At 37.7% G+C, this 14,264-nt stretch overlaps 1 protein-coding gene across 12 annotated transcripts in view; it reads right to left on the bottom strand.

Moving 5' to 3' along the window:
* The window catches only part of CCDC91 (coiled-coil domain containing 91), a 519,220-nt gene that overhangs the window by 424,980 nt on the left and 79,976 nt on the right, over nucleotides 1–14,264 (bottom strand). For all 12 annotated transcript variants that reach the window (XM_075901356.1, XM_075901340.1, XM_075901312.1 and 9 more), the window contains 3 exons: nucleotides 9,648–9,817; nucleotides 8,081–8,287; nucleotides 4,735–4,839 (listed from right to left, as the gene is read on the bottom strand). In XM_075901356.1, coding sequence (XP_075757471.1) covers nucleotides 4,735–4,839; nucleotides 8,081–8,287; nucleotides 9,648–9,817 — 482 coding nt within the window. The remainder of the gene's footprint in view (nucleotides 1–4,734; nucleotides 4,840–8,080; nucleotides 8,288–9,647; nucleotides 9,818–14,264) is intronic.

Raw genomic sequence — 14,264 nt, 5'->3', positions numbered from 1 at the left:
AACTTTGGAAGTAAGTAAGTTGCAAAGACATTCCCTAAACAAAAGGAGAAAAAAAACGAGAACAAGGTTGGGTCAGGGGTTTCAAAAACAAAAATATGCATTGTTTTTAATTTTTTTTTAAGCAGGCTGCCAAAAGAAAAATCTTGAAATTGTGTTTAAAAGGAAACATCATCCCACATGAATTGTATTTTTCTGGGTGGGAAGAGGGAACTACTCAACTTCTAAAAGATTTGGTAATGGAGACAATTTGTATTGTTGCAAGTAGAATTTTCCAACAGAGAAGCTACATCACTTTAAATAAGTACGTGTGGTAAAATGTTTTTTAAAAAAAAGCATAATAACTATCCAGATTTTAGTCAACGATCATAATGTTGTTTGCAAAAGACCAAACATAAGAAGTCATATCAAAGAATGCATTAAAAGGATTTGTTTCCACTTCAGAGTTTTGGAATATAGTTTTACAATAATACATAAAATGCAACTTTTTCTCTCTCAAATTAAATGTTGCCTGTCTATTGTGCTTTTAATATGTGACTGTCACCTATTAATAAAGTACTGTTTCCTTCAGTATCACTGTAATACCTATCCTTATTAGACATAGCTGCTTACCACAGAATGCAGAGCTGGAAAACTTAGTTAGTATTCAGTTCTAGTTAGTATTCAGTTCTACAATATATCAATTCAAAATATGTCATAGTTTTATTTTCTCCAAACATTTTTGTTTGCAAAGGCAGATATGTGTATCCATAAAGTCATTAGAAAAGGTCCAACACAGGGCATTCAGGGGCACAAACACAGAGCATGAGACATTTGAGATGAATACACAGGTGACTGTTTGATCAGAAAATCAGGCACAAATATTGGCACCTGCTAGTTTTCTTTCTCTTTGAGTAACTAAGGAAATGATATGGATAAAACTGCATTAGTGCAATTTTATGGTGAGAAGTTGCATACAGAAAAGTCAGGAAACTCAAAGCTACAGTCCCCACAGCAATTGTAACCTGGACACACTTCATATGCAAAGAAGTTGAACTTACAATATGTTGAGCCATATCTTTAAATATTACAAATATTCAAGTGGAAATCATAACTGAAGTTACTAGCTTGTGTGTGTGAAATCTCAACCATAAATTTACATTTAATATTGGATAAAGTATATAATATCAATTAAAAGCAATTCGTCCATTCAATTTATGAATGTTCTGCTCTGCTCTTTTATGGTTGTTTTGAAATATGTGGAAAGAACATTAAGGATGTGAGAATACCACATGCTCTGCTCACATTTGACTTTTTAGAGAAACACCTGTCTGAAAAACATTTATTTCCCTCTTTTACAGATAGTACAGCACTGCATTATCATCTGTTAAGTCAAATGCTGGTATTAAAGCATACAATTTCTGAACTGTAGTTCTAGCTATCCCAAATAAATATTTCTATGGTTCAACATTATAAACTTCATCTCAGCTTCTTCATATTTATGTGTTCATGAGAAGACTAACCGGCTTCGTAGTTGGGGAGGGGCAATTCTCTGAGGGATCATAGAAGCCCTAAATGGCTTTTATCCCAGCAACACACACACACACTAATCCATTTAGGGTAAGTCTCCACAACAGGGCTAAAGTCAGAATAAGCTACACAACTTCAGCTACATCAACTTCAGTGGAGTTTAATTTAAAACAGATATTTCGGCTTTTGGTGCTGTCTAAATAGCAGGAAATCGAAGGAAGAATACTCTCCCTTTGACTTCCCTTACTGCTTGTAAAATGAGAGTTACCATGAATAAGAGTAAGAAGTCCTTCAGCGCAACATTATTTTGAAATAAAGGCTTCTAGTGTAGAAGCACACTATGTTATTTCAGAATAACACCAGTGATTTTGAAATAACGCTGCTGTGTAGACATACCTTACTAGAACACATAGTCATGAAATTGTATTTGAATACAACTATGGCACAGAAACAAAAGTAATTCTTTCCAGATTGAAAGATATATAAGGGAAGAAAGGAGTACAATATCTTGAATCACATATTCTGCAGAGTATATGTTAGCAGTGGATTGGACGATACGTAGAACTGTTTTGTTTTTTTATGGAAAACTAAAAATAGAAGACTGTAAAAGCACAGATCTCAGAGACCTGGACGGCAGACAACTGCTACCAGAAAAAAGAACTAGAATGGTGAAAACTTATAAATTCCTTCCGTTCAAAAGGAATATCATCATTAAGGTTGTTTAAATGATCTACTGTGTTAAGACAGAAGATATAAGACAGAAGATATTACACTTCTTTGATTTACCTGCATGCCTTGTAAAACAAGAGACTTATCTTTTATTTATTCTTTGAATTTATATGATGTATCTCTCAATGCTCATGTATGTGGTCTCAGGCACAGGTAGCTGCTGGCAGTAAAGTGACAGTCTGCTTGTCCAAACATGTCCTGGGCTAAACTATTATATAAATATTACATATTTTACATTGTTTCAAAGTTTGGTCTGCAGTTTCAATCTATCACTTCCCAACAACTTTGTCCATCACTAGTTCTCCACTGAAGATAAATGGAATCATCTTGAGGATTCTTTATGTTACAAATATTGAATACACTATTTTTTTTATAAATACCATATGGGATTGTGGGTGGCAGTATTCAGTGTAAGAAAGGCACTGAGGTATAGGTGAGATAATGTATGTTTATAAAACAACTATATACGGTCATCTAAAACAACGCATTTCTATAAAATAACCTTCTCTAAGGATCCTGAGATATGCTTGCATTATCTATTATATTCAAATATTACAATGGGGTGGGGAACCTTTTTTGGGTTGGGAGCCACAGAAAATCAGTTGGGGGCTGCACACAAGTGAGAAGAAAAAAAAAACACCTCACTAACTTGGCTTTCAACAGAGGAGAAAGGCACTCCCTCTTACACCAAAGCGCGAGTAGATTTTGTGTGCTCCAGTCCTGTGTAAGGTGGCAGGGAAGGTGGAGCGCCAGTGTGGGCTCCCCAATGCCGGGGGTGGGAGCCTCATGGGTCAGATTTGGCACACGGGCCTTACGTTCCCCACTTCTGCATTAGAATAAACAAACTTCATATAAGAGGAGGTAAATATGAAAACTACGGTTTGGGAAGACAGGATCAGTCATTATAGGCTTAGTCTGAATCTCCCAAGGATATTATATAGTCTCTGATACAGTCTGTTCTTAAGCTACACAAGTCAACAGTCTAATAACCAGCTGTTTCTGCTGGAAAAAGAATTGTTGGCAAGCTGGACATCTGTACTTTGCAGTGGCCAAGTTTACTTAGTGTGTGGCCACAGGTGTTGACTTAAGTGCTAAGAAGCCAAAGGAGGAAGACAAAAGGAACCGGCATTAATAGCTGTACTAACAGAAAGAATCCAATACTTAAATTTCATGGAAGTAATTTTAGCTGTCCACTCCTAAAAGTATGACTCAATTCTCTTTTCAGATTTCATTCAGACTATACCCTCAAGACAACAGAAGAGGGAAAGAGGAAGTACATGAGTCTTTTTTCAAAGTAAGATAAAGGCTCTGACCTTTTCATTTGGCATTCTTGAAAGCCATAGAATCAGACTCAGTGAAAAAGTACCACATGGACACTCCAATTTTTGTCAGCCTGAGCCTTTTCCTAAACACTATTCATGCATCAAAGGAAAGCCTCTCTCAAAGTATTAGAAAACTAAACCTAGTAATTCAGATGTCTGGGTTTATGAACAGTGTAGTGATTAACCCTATAATCAATATAAACTATGACTTTGTAAGTAAGAAAGGATTTTAAGCAAACTTTATTTTTAAAATGTAGTTAGCAAATTGACCCAGTTTAATGAGTTCTGTCATTATGCAAATATTCCTGACTTAAGTAGGCTGGTTGCACTGAAAGGTTAAAAAAAAAAAATCACCATAAGGCTTGAAGGTAGAGCAGTCAAGAATTCAATCCTACCTGATGAAGGATATATTTTATTGCAGCCAACCTTAAATACAATGGAAAACAACATAACACAATTGACATTTAGGAATGTCAAAAGTCAAGTCATGTTGGAGCATCATGAAAATTTTTTGAAAGGCTTTTGTTTTTTAAATCTCTTCTAAAGTAACTAAATTATATTGAAAACTTTTTAAATGAAAGATTAACTTTTCTTGCTGGTGTAAGGGGATTTGGACATTTATCTATTGCAATGGCTTAATGCTGATGATATGATGAAAATTATTTTTATTCTGTTTTCTAACAATTACCCAATTGCACTTATTTTTTATCAACATGATTCTGACACAAAGCTCAAACTATTCTAGTTTCTATTTAAGTCAGCTAACTTCTTTAAACATAATCATTCATAGACACGCGATAATATGTGAAATCAAATAGCTATAACACACACACACACACACACACACACACACACACACACACACACACACACACACAAAAATGGAACATAATATTCTTCCAGTCTCTGGTAAGGTGGGTTTACTTAGAATTGTAAATTAGGGTGTAGCTGATCCAGTACACCCATTTAAGTTCAAAGAAGTGAGGTCATTAAAACTATCCCCCTACCAGTACAGAATATCAGGCCTGATCCAAAGGCCATAAAAATAAATCAAAATTCTCTCACAGAACTTTGATCAGGCCCCTGGACACGTACATATAAGATTTATGGAATATAAAATATACACTACACGTGATCTTTGAAAGAAGGACAATGAGAGAAAAAGAAGCAGAATTACCTGAAGCTTTTTGTAGTGATCTTGATGTGAGATGAATTCACTTTCCTTTTCTTTCAAGAAATCTGTTTGTAGGACACAATGCCTTTCCATCAAATCTTCTAACTCCTAACAATAGAAAAAGTTGCACAAAATTTCTCATAAATGTGGGTACAGTCTTCAGGAAATTATTCCATGCTAACTATATTTCTGATGGTTTTAGGACACTGGCTAAAAAACAGACTATATTTCAGATCTCATAAGACTCCAAATGCCACTCAGGCAAATTAGCATACATGTCACAGACTTGGGATTCCCTGTACCCTTTATGCCCCCCTCTGCCAATTGATGCAGAGACTTGCAGGTCACATTAAGCACCTCCCAAAAATGAACAAGAACATGTTCAGTAGTAGTTAGAGATGTTAAAATTAGATTAATCAAATAGTCGATGGAATTTCCATTGACTATTCAATTAGTCGATAAGAGCACTTCCGCTTTGAAACGTAGCAAGCGCCTGTCCAGCTCTTGTTAGATTTCAAAGGAGGAAGTGCCGCATGACATTCGACCTTTGCAACGTACACAAGCCCCAGCAGAGGCTTCCGTGCATTTCAAAGATTGAAATACCACATGAAACCTGGGGTCAGCGGCAGACTTAGAGTCCCCCGATGGACCCAAGCACCATGTGGGCTTCTGCTTTTGAATGTTCAAGAGCCCCAGAAAGCTCTCTTGTACATTTTGAAGGTGGAACACCGCTGCTGTGTTCCTGTCCCCTCCCACGGAGGGGAACTGGTTTTTAATTAAATTCTTCAGATTACATGTAAATTGAACTGCCAGTCTCTTACAAAAGTTGTACAGGTTGGACTTCCCAAAACCAGGACTCTCTCATTTGGCAACATCCGTGGTCTGGCTGGGAGCTCCAGTGGTAAGAGGGCTGGCAGCTCAGAGCCTGGCAGGGCTGGGACGGGACCAGGACTGGGGCCAGAGCGATGGCAACTCCAGAAGCAGGGTTGGGGACACGGTAGCCATGGTAGCAAAGCGGGGCCGGGGCTGGGGATGTGACAATTCAGGCTGCTAAGGCTGCAGCAGCCTGGTAACCCAGTGAGGGCAGCTAGTGGAGTGAGGGTCCAACAACAGGAGACTTCCCCGATCCGGCAAATTCCCTCATTTGGAACTGGTCAGATCCCGAGGCTGCCGGACCAGAGAGGTCCAACCTGTACTGAACATGATTTCTACAGAGACAGCAAAAGGCTCCTATCTGAACCCAGGGCAATTCCAGTTTCAAAATATCAAGTCCCTGTTTTAGGTGACAAATCTGAGGACCTGTCCCCAGATTGAGCTGTCATTAGAGGAGGTTTTGGAACGAATTGATAAACTTAACAATAATAAGTCACCAGGACCAGATGGCATTCACCCAAGAGTTCTCAAATAACTTAAATGGGAAACTGTGCAATTACTAATTGTGGTTTGTAACCTAGCCTTTAAATCAGCGTCTGTACCTAATGACTGAAAGATAGCTAATGTGATGCCAATATTTGAAAGGAGTTCTAGAAATGATCCTAGCAATTAAAGACCACTAAGTTTAACATCTCAATACCAGACAAATTAGTTAAGACTGTAGTAAAGAATAAAATAGTCAGACACATAGATGAACATAATTTGTTAGGGAAAAGTCAACATGATTTCTGTAAACGTAAATCATGCCTAACCAATATACTAGAGTTCTTTGGGGGGAGGGAAGGTCAACAAACATGTGGACAAGAGGGATCCAGTGGATGTAGTGTAGTTATTCCCAGAAAGCTTTTTGACAAGGTCCCTCACCAAAGGGTCTTAAGTAAAGTAAGTTGTCATGGGATAAGAGGGGATGTCCTCTAATGGATTGATAACTTGTTAAAAAAAGACAGGAAACAAAGGGTAGAAATAAATGGTAAATGTTCAGATGGAGAGAGGTAACTAGTGGTGTCTCCCAAGGGTCTGCCTGGGACAAATCCTATTCAACTTATTTATAAATGATCTGGAGAATAGGGCAAACAGTGAGGTGGCAAAATTTGCAGATGATACTGAACTGCTCTAGATAGTTAAGACCAAAGCAGACTGTGAAGAGCTTCAAATAGATCTAACCAAACTAAGAGACTGGGCAACAAAATGGCAAATGAAATATAATGTTGATAAATGTAAAGTAATGGACACTGAAAAACATAATCCCAACTATATATACACAATATGATGGGGACTAATTTGGCTACAACTACTCGAGAGAGAGATCTTGGAGTCATTGTAGATAGTTCTCTGAAAACATCCATTAAATGTGCAGTGGCAGTCAAAAAAGCAAACAGAACGTAAGGAATAATTTTAAAAAGGAAAGAAAATAAGACAGAAAATATTTTATAAATCTATATAAAACCATTGTACACCCATATCTTGAATATTACATACATATGTGGTTGCCTCACCTCAAAAAAAGATATATTGAAATTGGAAAAGGTTCAGAAAAGGGCACTAAAAATGATTAGGGGTTTGAAACCGGTCCCATATGAAGAGAGATTAAAAAGACTTGTACTTTGCAGCTTAGAAAAGAGGAGGCTGGGGGAGGAGGGGTATAATAGAGGTCTATAAAATCATGACCAGTGTGGAAAAAATGAATAAAGAAAAGTTATTTACTTGTTCCCATAATATAAGAAATAGGGGTCGCCAAATGAAATTAATAGGTAGCAGGTTTAAAACAAACAAAAAAGTTTTTCTTCACACAGCGCACCACCCGTGGAACTCCTTGCCAAAAGATGTTGTGAAGACTAGCAGTTTAACAGGACTCAAAAAAGAGCTAGATAAATGGAGGTTAGATCCATCAATGGCTACTAGCCAGCATGGATAGGAATGGTGTCCCTAGCCTCTGTTTGTCTGGAAATGGATGACAGGAGAGGGATTACATGATGATTACCTGTTGTATTCACTCCCTCTGGGGCATCTGGCATTGGCCATTGTTGACAGACAGGATACTGGGCTAGATGGACCATTAGTGTGATCCAGTATGGCTGTTATTATGTTCTTATGTTCTAGAGTAAGAGGTGCTAAAGCATCTCAACAAAATGACTGTAAATGTTTTCACACTGGAAAGACACCACCTTTTCCTAATCAAATTCTCAGAACAAGTTGAACCGCTTGCTGCTTAAATTAAAGAACAAAAAAAGAAGCAGCACAGCCTGAGGCAGACCCCAACATGGAAAATTTAAGCATGAACAGCTCAAGTTTGGAAAAGTTGTAACCAACTGAAAATAAGGTCTCATAACAGAAACTATTAAGCACCTGAACTATGTGTAACCACTGCCAGCTCCTGCTATAATTAAGTTTTGCATGCATTTAAGAGCAGCCATACCTTTTTAATTCTGTATTTTTCTTCATCAGCAACTTTGAGTTCAATCTCTAGACTTTTAATTATTGTTTGAAGATGCTTCTTTGACCCATTTATCCCCTGCTTCTCAGAGTCACTCACAGGGATGGTTGAATTTTCTGAAGGTTTTCCTTCTGTTGAACTCAAAGAAGGAATAGAGGTATCCAAGGAAGAACTAGTTGATAACTGAACCTAAATTCATAGGAGAGACAAAGTAATAAATAATATGAGATGAGACCATATTTTGAAATATTTTCATAAAAGAGATATGTAAACTTTACTTTCAATAGAAGTTAAATGTCAGTTTGTCATAACATATACATATCGACTGTGTCTACACTGGGCCACTTATTCCGGAAAATCAGCCGCTTTTCCGGAATAAGCTGCGAGCTGTCTACACTGGCCCTTGAATTTCCGGAAAAGCAACGATGCTCTACTGTACAAAATCAGCCGCTATTCTGGAAAAACTATTCTGCTCCCACTCGGGCATAAGTCCTTATTCCGGAACACTGTTCCGGAAAAGGGCCAGTGTAGACAGCCCAGTAGTCTTTTCCAGAAAAAAGCCCCGATCGCGAAAATGGCGATCGGGGCTCTTTTCCGGAAAAGCGCGTCTACATTGGCCACATACGCTTTTCCGGAAAAAGGGCTTTTCCGGAAAAGCAGCCTGCCAATGTAGATGCTCCTTTTCCGGAAAAAAATGAGAACGGAATAATATTCCGTTTTAAACATTTCCGGAAATTCATGCCAGTGTAGACACAGCCATGGTGGTTAGCAGACCTGTGTCTGAAGGGCTCACACGGAAACATTTGCTTCTGAAATAACATTAAATTTAAAATTTACCAACAACCAGATGGTTAGCGCCTAATTCACTTTGGATTGTATTTTACAGAGCGAGTAACCACACTGAAGTTGGTGGGAACACTTGGGGAGTAAGATACTTTTCATTTTGAGAGAGGGGGCTCATCAATCTTATGGTGATCATCTAATTCTAAGGATGCTAGAAAAGACAATTTTAAGTAATGATTACTTTTGAATTTTTTGGTATCTATCAGCAATTTAGCAGTTTCCAAGGTATGTTGCTGCAAATGCGTCATGCATTTCAGCATTATGGTCCCAGTTAAGCAAAGCACTTACATATGTGCTGAAAACTGACCACATTTTAATATTCATAGCTTAATTAGGAACCATAAGTTCACATATTACTTTAAAAATCATTATAGAAAAAGAGCATTATTGTATTGAAATTACTATTTTGAGGTTGATAAGCATTTTAATGTGGATATAAAGTACAGTGTTATCTGAAATATACATGCAAAACCTTCATTACTTTGTAACGTAATTATATTCTGCCATCTCAAAGGATTCAAAAATACTCATCTTCACAGTTAATATTCACAGGCAGGTAACTGAAATCTTTGTTCTGTAAGTCAAATGGTAGAATCTACTCAAGAGTCAACTTGAGAAAAAAATCTCTAATTTTATCATCAGAAAAAAAGATAATGCCAAAGAATAATACACATCAACTTCGTGTAATAAAAAATACAGTGTTTACCTGTTCTTTAACAACAGCGGGGTTTAAAACACAGTTGACTGTTTGAACAGCTGCCTGTATGCTATCACCTGATGAGATGAATGGATCAGAAGGGACAGGGCAAGCAGAAGGCAGAGAATGCTCCGGTAAAATATCTGAAGAAATATTTTGTAGCACATGGACTTCAGATACTAATGCAAGAAAGAAAACACACACACACAAAAATCCAATATTAGTTAATTAGGTACACATGTTTCTGAAATCTAATTCTAGTGAACATAACAGTTCATTTTTGTTATGAAAAATACAACTTATAATACGAACATGCCTTGGGACATTGGGAGTGCTGTGGCAATCGGGGCTCAGCTCCCCAAAGTCAACAGGGCTCTGCTGTCTAGAGGCCACAGGAGCTTCCATGGCTCCAGAGCACTGGTGCTGCCAGGGATGCTGTATTTCCGCTGCCTGAGGTGCCAGTGCTCCCTTATCCTGGGGCTGTTGGAGCTCCCCTGGCCGGAGGCTGCTACGGCTCCATTGTTCCAGGACTACTTGTAGCCACCAAACTCTCTGGTCCAGGTTCTCTCTGATCCAGCAGTGTTGCTGGACCAGAGTCAGGGACAAGAGAGGTTCAATCTGTACTAGGTAGTTATTTCTAATGGTATGGAATTAAGGCACCTAGTATATTTTGGATGGAGAACTGTGATGGGTAGGAATAGTGCTGGCCAGCATTCGGTGACTAAAGGGTGTTGGCAGGTATTTAGAGGGTATTGGCAGGGAGCAGATGGGAAAAGGTGTTGAGATTTGAATGGAAAGATATACCTGCCTGCTGTTTTTCTTTGTGTGAGTTTTAAAGCCAAGAGTTGGGAGAAAATGAATTGAACCAGGCAGAACTACCATGCCATAAAGAATACTGGGCATGGAAATGGACTGGATCTTGAAACTCAGATTGTAAGTAGACAGGGAAACGTCTATTTAGTCACAATCAGGTTATTTTCTTTGTTTTGTTGTTTGGTTAAACTTGTCTATGTTAAGTCAATGTGCCCCCCTTCCCGCACCCCCCACCCCCCCACACACTGCATCTTAAGCTGTATTCCAGAGATACAATTTCTGTGTTTTAATCTGTTCTTTTCTCAGTTGCTCTGTAACACCTAAGCAACCAAGTATAACTTTTTGTTTAGTTGTTAAAATCAAGTTTAAGGCGATGATTCTTACATCCTGGAAGATAATAGGAGGTCTGTGTATGCATGCCTAAGACTCAGAGGTCAGCTATCAGAAATTGCAATTTGTTTTCTCATTTTTATTCCAAACTCGCTTGTGGTAAAAGAGCTTGAAAGTACCCCTTTGGATGAAGACTAAGTGCTCTCTCTTCCTGGGTTCAAAAAGAAAGGTTTGTTGTTGTTGTTTTTTTCCCACTTGGTGGTGGCAGCTACCTTCCAAGGCCAGAGAATCTGTGATCTTGGGGACATTTTAAGCAGAAGCCCATAAAGACAAGGCATTCTAAAGTTTCTTGCAGGCACTTGGGAGTGTTAGAATGGAGAACAACCTTGACAGGAATAAAGACAGCTCTACGTAAGAATATTTAGATAAACATTTCACCAAGCAACATGGAACCTAACAATTTGCCAATCTGTTGTTAAATACAACATGTGTTATACATTGCATCTACAACAGTGATCAAAGGAAAGCAAATAAATACAACGACCTTATGTCCAACAATACACAGGTGTAATAATTATTGTTGAATGCGTGAAGCTCTTCCATAGCATTGGTCTACAATTTATTAGAAGTCGTCTGCTTCAGAGATAAAATGTGCTATTTATTATGTATTTTGATGTGCTGAATTCAAATATGACAATTAAAACAACTGATTGGCTACTGTTTCCAAGATATTTAAGTTTTGACATTTTACGTCTATGTATATTGTGTAGATAATAGAGTTTTAATCATGAATTGTAAACCTAGGTCTTTTTATGTGTTTATGGTTGCTTTACATGATAATATTTCACCTGTTCTGTTTATGTAACACTTTACAAATCAGCAAAAGGTTATATAAATAAAATGTATTATGAAACAAAAAGCAAAAAACTATTATGTACATAGTTTAGTCCTATTCAGTGTCTACTCGGCAATTCTTGGCTTGTCTCTTGTACTCATTAAATGGAGCATCTCTTGTCACTGTCCAGCAATAGTCTGCAAGCACTGATGGACTCCATTTGCCCTGATACCGTTTCTCCATAGTTGCAATATCCTGGTGAAAACGCTCGCAGTGCTCGTCGCTCACTGCTCCGCAGTTCAGTGGAAAAAAAATCTAGAGGAGAGTGCAAAAAATGTATTTTTAGTGACATGTCGCAACCAAGGCTTTTGTATGCCTTGAGGAGGTTTTCCAACAACAACCTGTAGTTGTCTGCCTTGTTGTTTCCAAGAAAATTTATTGCCACTAACTGGAAGGCTTTCCATGCCATCTTTTCCTTGCCACGCAGTGCATGGTCAAATGCATCATCTCGAAGAAGTTCACGAATCTGAGGACCAAAAAAGACACCTTCCTTTATCTTAGCTTCACTTAACCTTGGAAATTTTCCACGGAGGTACTTGAAAGCTGCTTGTGTTTTGTCCATGGCCTTGACAAAGTTCTTCATCAGACCCAGCTTGATGTGTAAGGGTGTCAACAAAATCTTCCTTGATTCAACAAGTGGTGGATGCTGAACACTTTTCCTCCCAGGCTCCAATGACTGTCGGAGTGGCCAATCTATCTTGATGTAGTGGGAATCTCTTGCACGACTATCCCATTCGCAGAGAAAACAGCAGTACTTTGTGTATCCAGTCTGCAGACCAAGCAAGAGAGCAACAACCTTCAAATCGCCACAAAGCTGCCGCTGTTGTTGGTCATAGTTTATGCACCTCAAAAGTTGTTTCATGTTGTCATAGGTTTCCTTCATATGGACTGAATGACCAACCGGAATTGATGGCAAAACATTGCCATTATGCAGCAAAACATCCATGACTTCTAGGAATAACATGATGCAATTCATATCATGTATGACGCAATACGAGCTTCAGATTGCATCATTCATTGTTTTGCCTAAAAAGCAAGTACTGTCCAAACCCAGTCATAGATTTATTCATAGATCCAGTCAAAGATGTATTTTAGTCATTTCTGGTTTAAATTGAGATCCCTTCCCTTTATAACTCACTTATCCTCCGCCATTCGCAAGTCAAGGGTCGTATATACTGACCCAATAGCATATCTTGAAAACTAGAGCCAATCAACAATTTTAAGCATCATTTTTGTTCTCAGTTACCCAGAATTAGTAAAGTTTGAAGCATTTTGGCTGTAGAGCAGTGCACTCATTACATTCCATAGAAAGGAGTTTCCTATTTTGAGCCATGATTTTACATGTGGATCCTTATAACTTCTACATTACAGTGAACTAGGTAGTTTTTAAGGGAATAAATAGTAATACACTAAATAATAAACAACAGTATGTAAAAAGTAACCACGTGGAGGAAAAGCCAGTGAGATTGCATCAATATTGTATTAAATTGGTTTTAGGAATGTTGGACTACACCAGTTATAGATATGATTTTTCAGTAGAGGGGAAAAAAGGCCAGTTTACTAGCATGCAATCTACAGGGTCACTAAAATGGTTAAAATGCTTTTTTAAAAAAAAAAACAGAAACTAACTAGTCTTTTCAAATGTTTAGAACTAGAGATTCTATTAATAAAATTAGAGAATTCCACCCCAGACTGCAATCTTGGCTTCTTCATGAATAAAATAAAATAAATCCTACAGCATTCCATTCTTACGAGGAAATAAGACAATATAATTTAAGAGTCTTCTATGGTTTATTTAAATTGGATTTTTTTATTTTTTTTCTAAATCATGAATAAAATACTAAATGTCTCATTTAAAAGTAACAGGTACAATTAAATCTCATCACAAACATGCTACATCTACCATTATAATCTCAAAAACAAATTAATGGTTCTAGTCTGTCTGACCTAACTACCAGCTCTTGTTTCCTGAAAATTCTGGGCTTTCAATTTCTGTTCCTCAGCATAGCAAAGTAATATGCAAAGACACAGACTGGATAAGATGGTTTTATTTTGTGCTTGTGTGGTGGTGGAAGACCTGAGTCAAGCATGGCAGTGGAGTTAGTTAAGACATTGTCTTAAAGACACAGACAATCTTTAGGAAGGGATAAAGGAAGCATAAAAAGAAACAGTGGAGTGAACTGGAAAGGAAACAGGAAGATATTCAGCACACACAAAGATCCCATTCCCCCACATTTCTGGCACAGGAAAGTGGTCAAGGCTTCTGGGCATGAGACCCTATCTGGTGAATATTTTGAAGAAATGTGTTCTCTGGACAAAAACAGAAAATGTGTCAAGTGCAAGAAGATGATGCAGGGCCTATTTGCAAGAATGGAATTTCATAACGAAAACTGTTTATTAGGAGAAAATTATATGGATGGAGATGGAGATATCTGAACAACAGTGTGGATCAACTGGTTAGTAACAAATAATTCACTTTTCAATGCCTCATTATTCAAGACTATGCCTTTTACTGTAAGTGTGATTTAACAAGTAAATTTAAGTTGCTTGCAATGTTGGATGCTAGTTAAAAAAATTAGCTTAGATAA

This window comes from Pelodiscus sinensis, chromosome 1 (assembly GCF_049634645.1).
Source record: "Pelodiscus sinensis isolate JC-2024 chromosome 1, ASM4963464v1, whole genome shotgun sequence".
Taxonomy (NCBI): Eukaryota; Metazoa; Chordata; order Testudines; family Trionychidae; genus Pelodiscus; species Pelodiscus sinensis.
The sequence above is the reverse complement of the archived record's forward strand: the minus strand, read 5'-3'. Positions and strand labels throughout refer to the sequence as shown.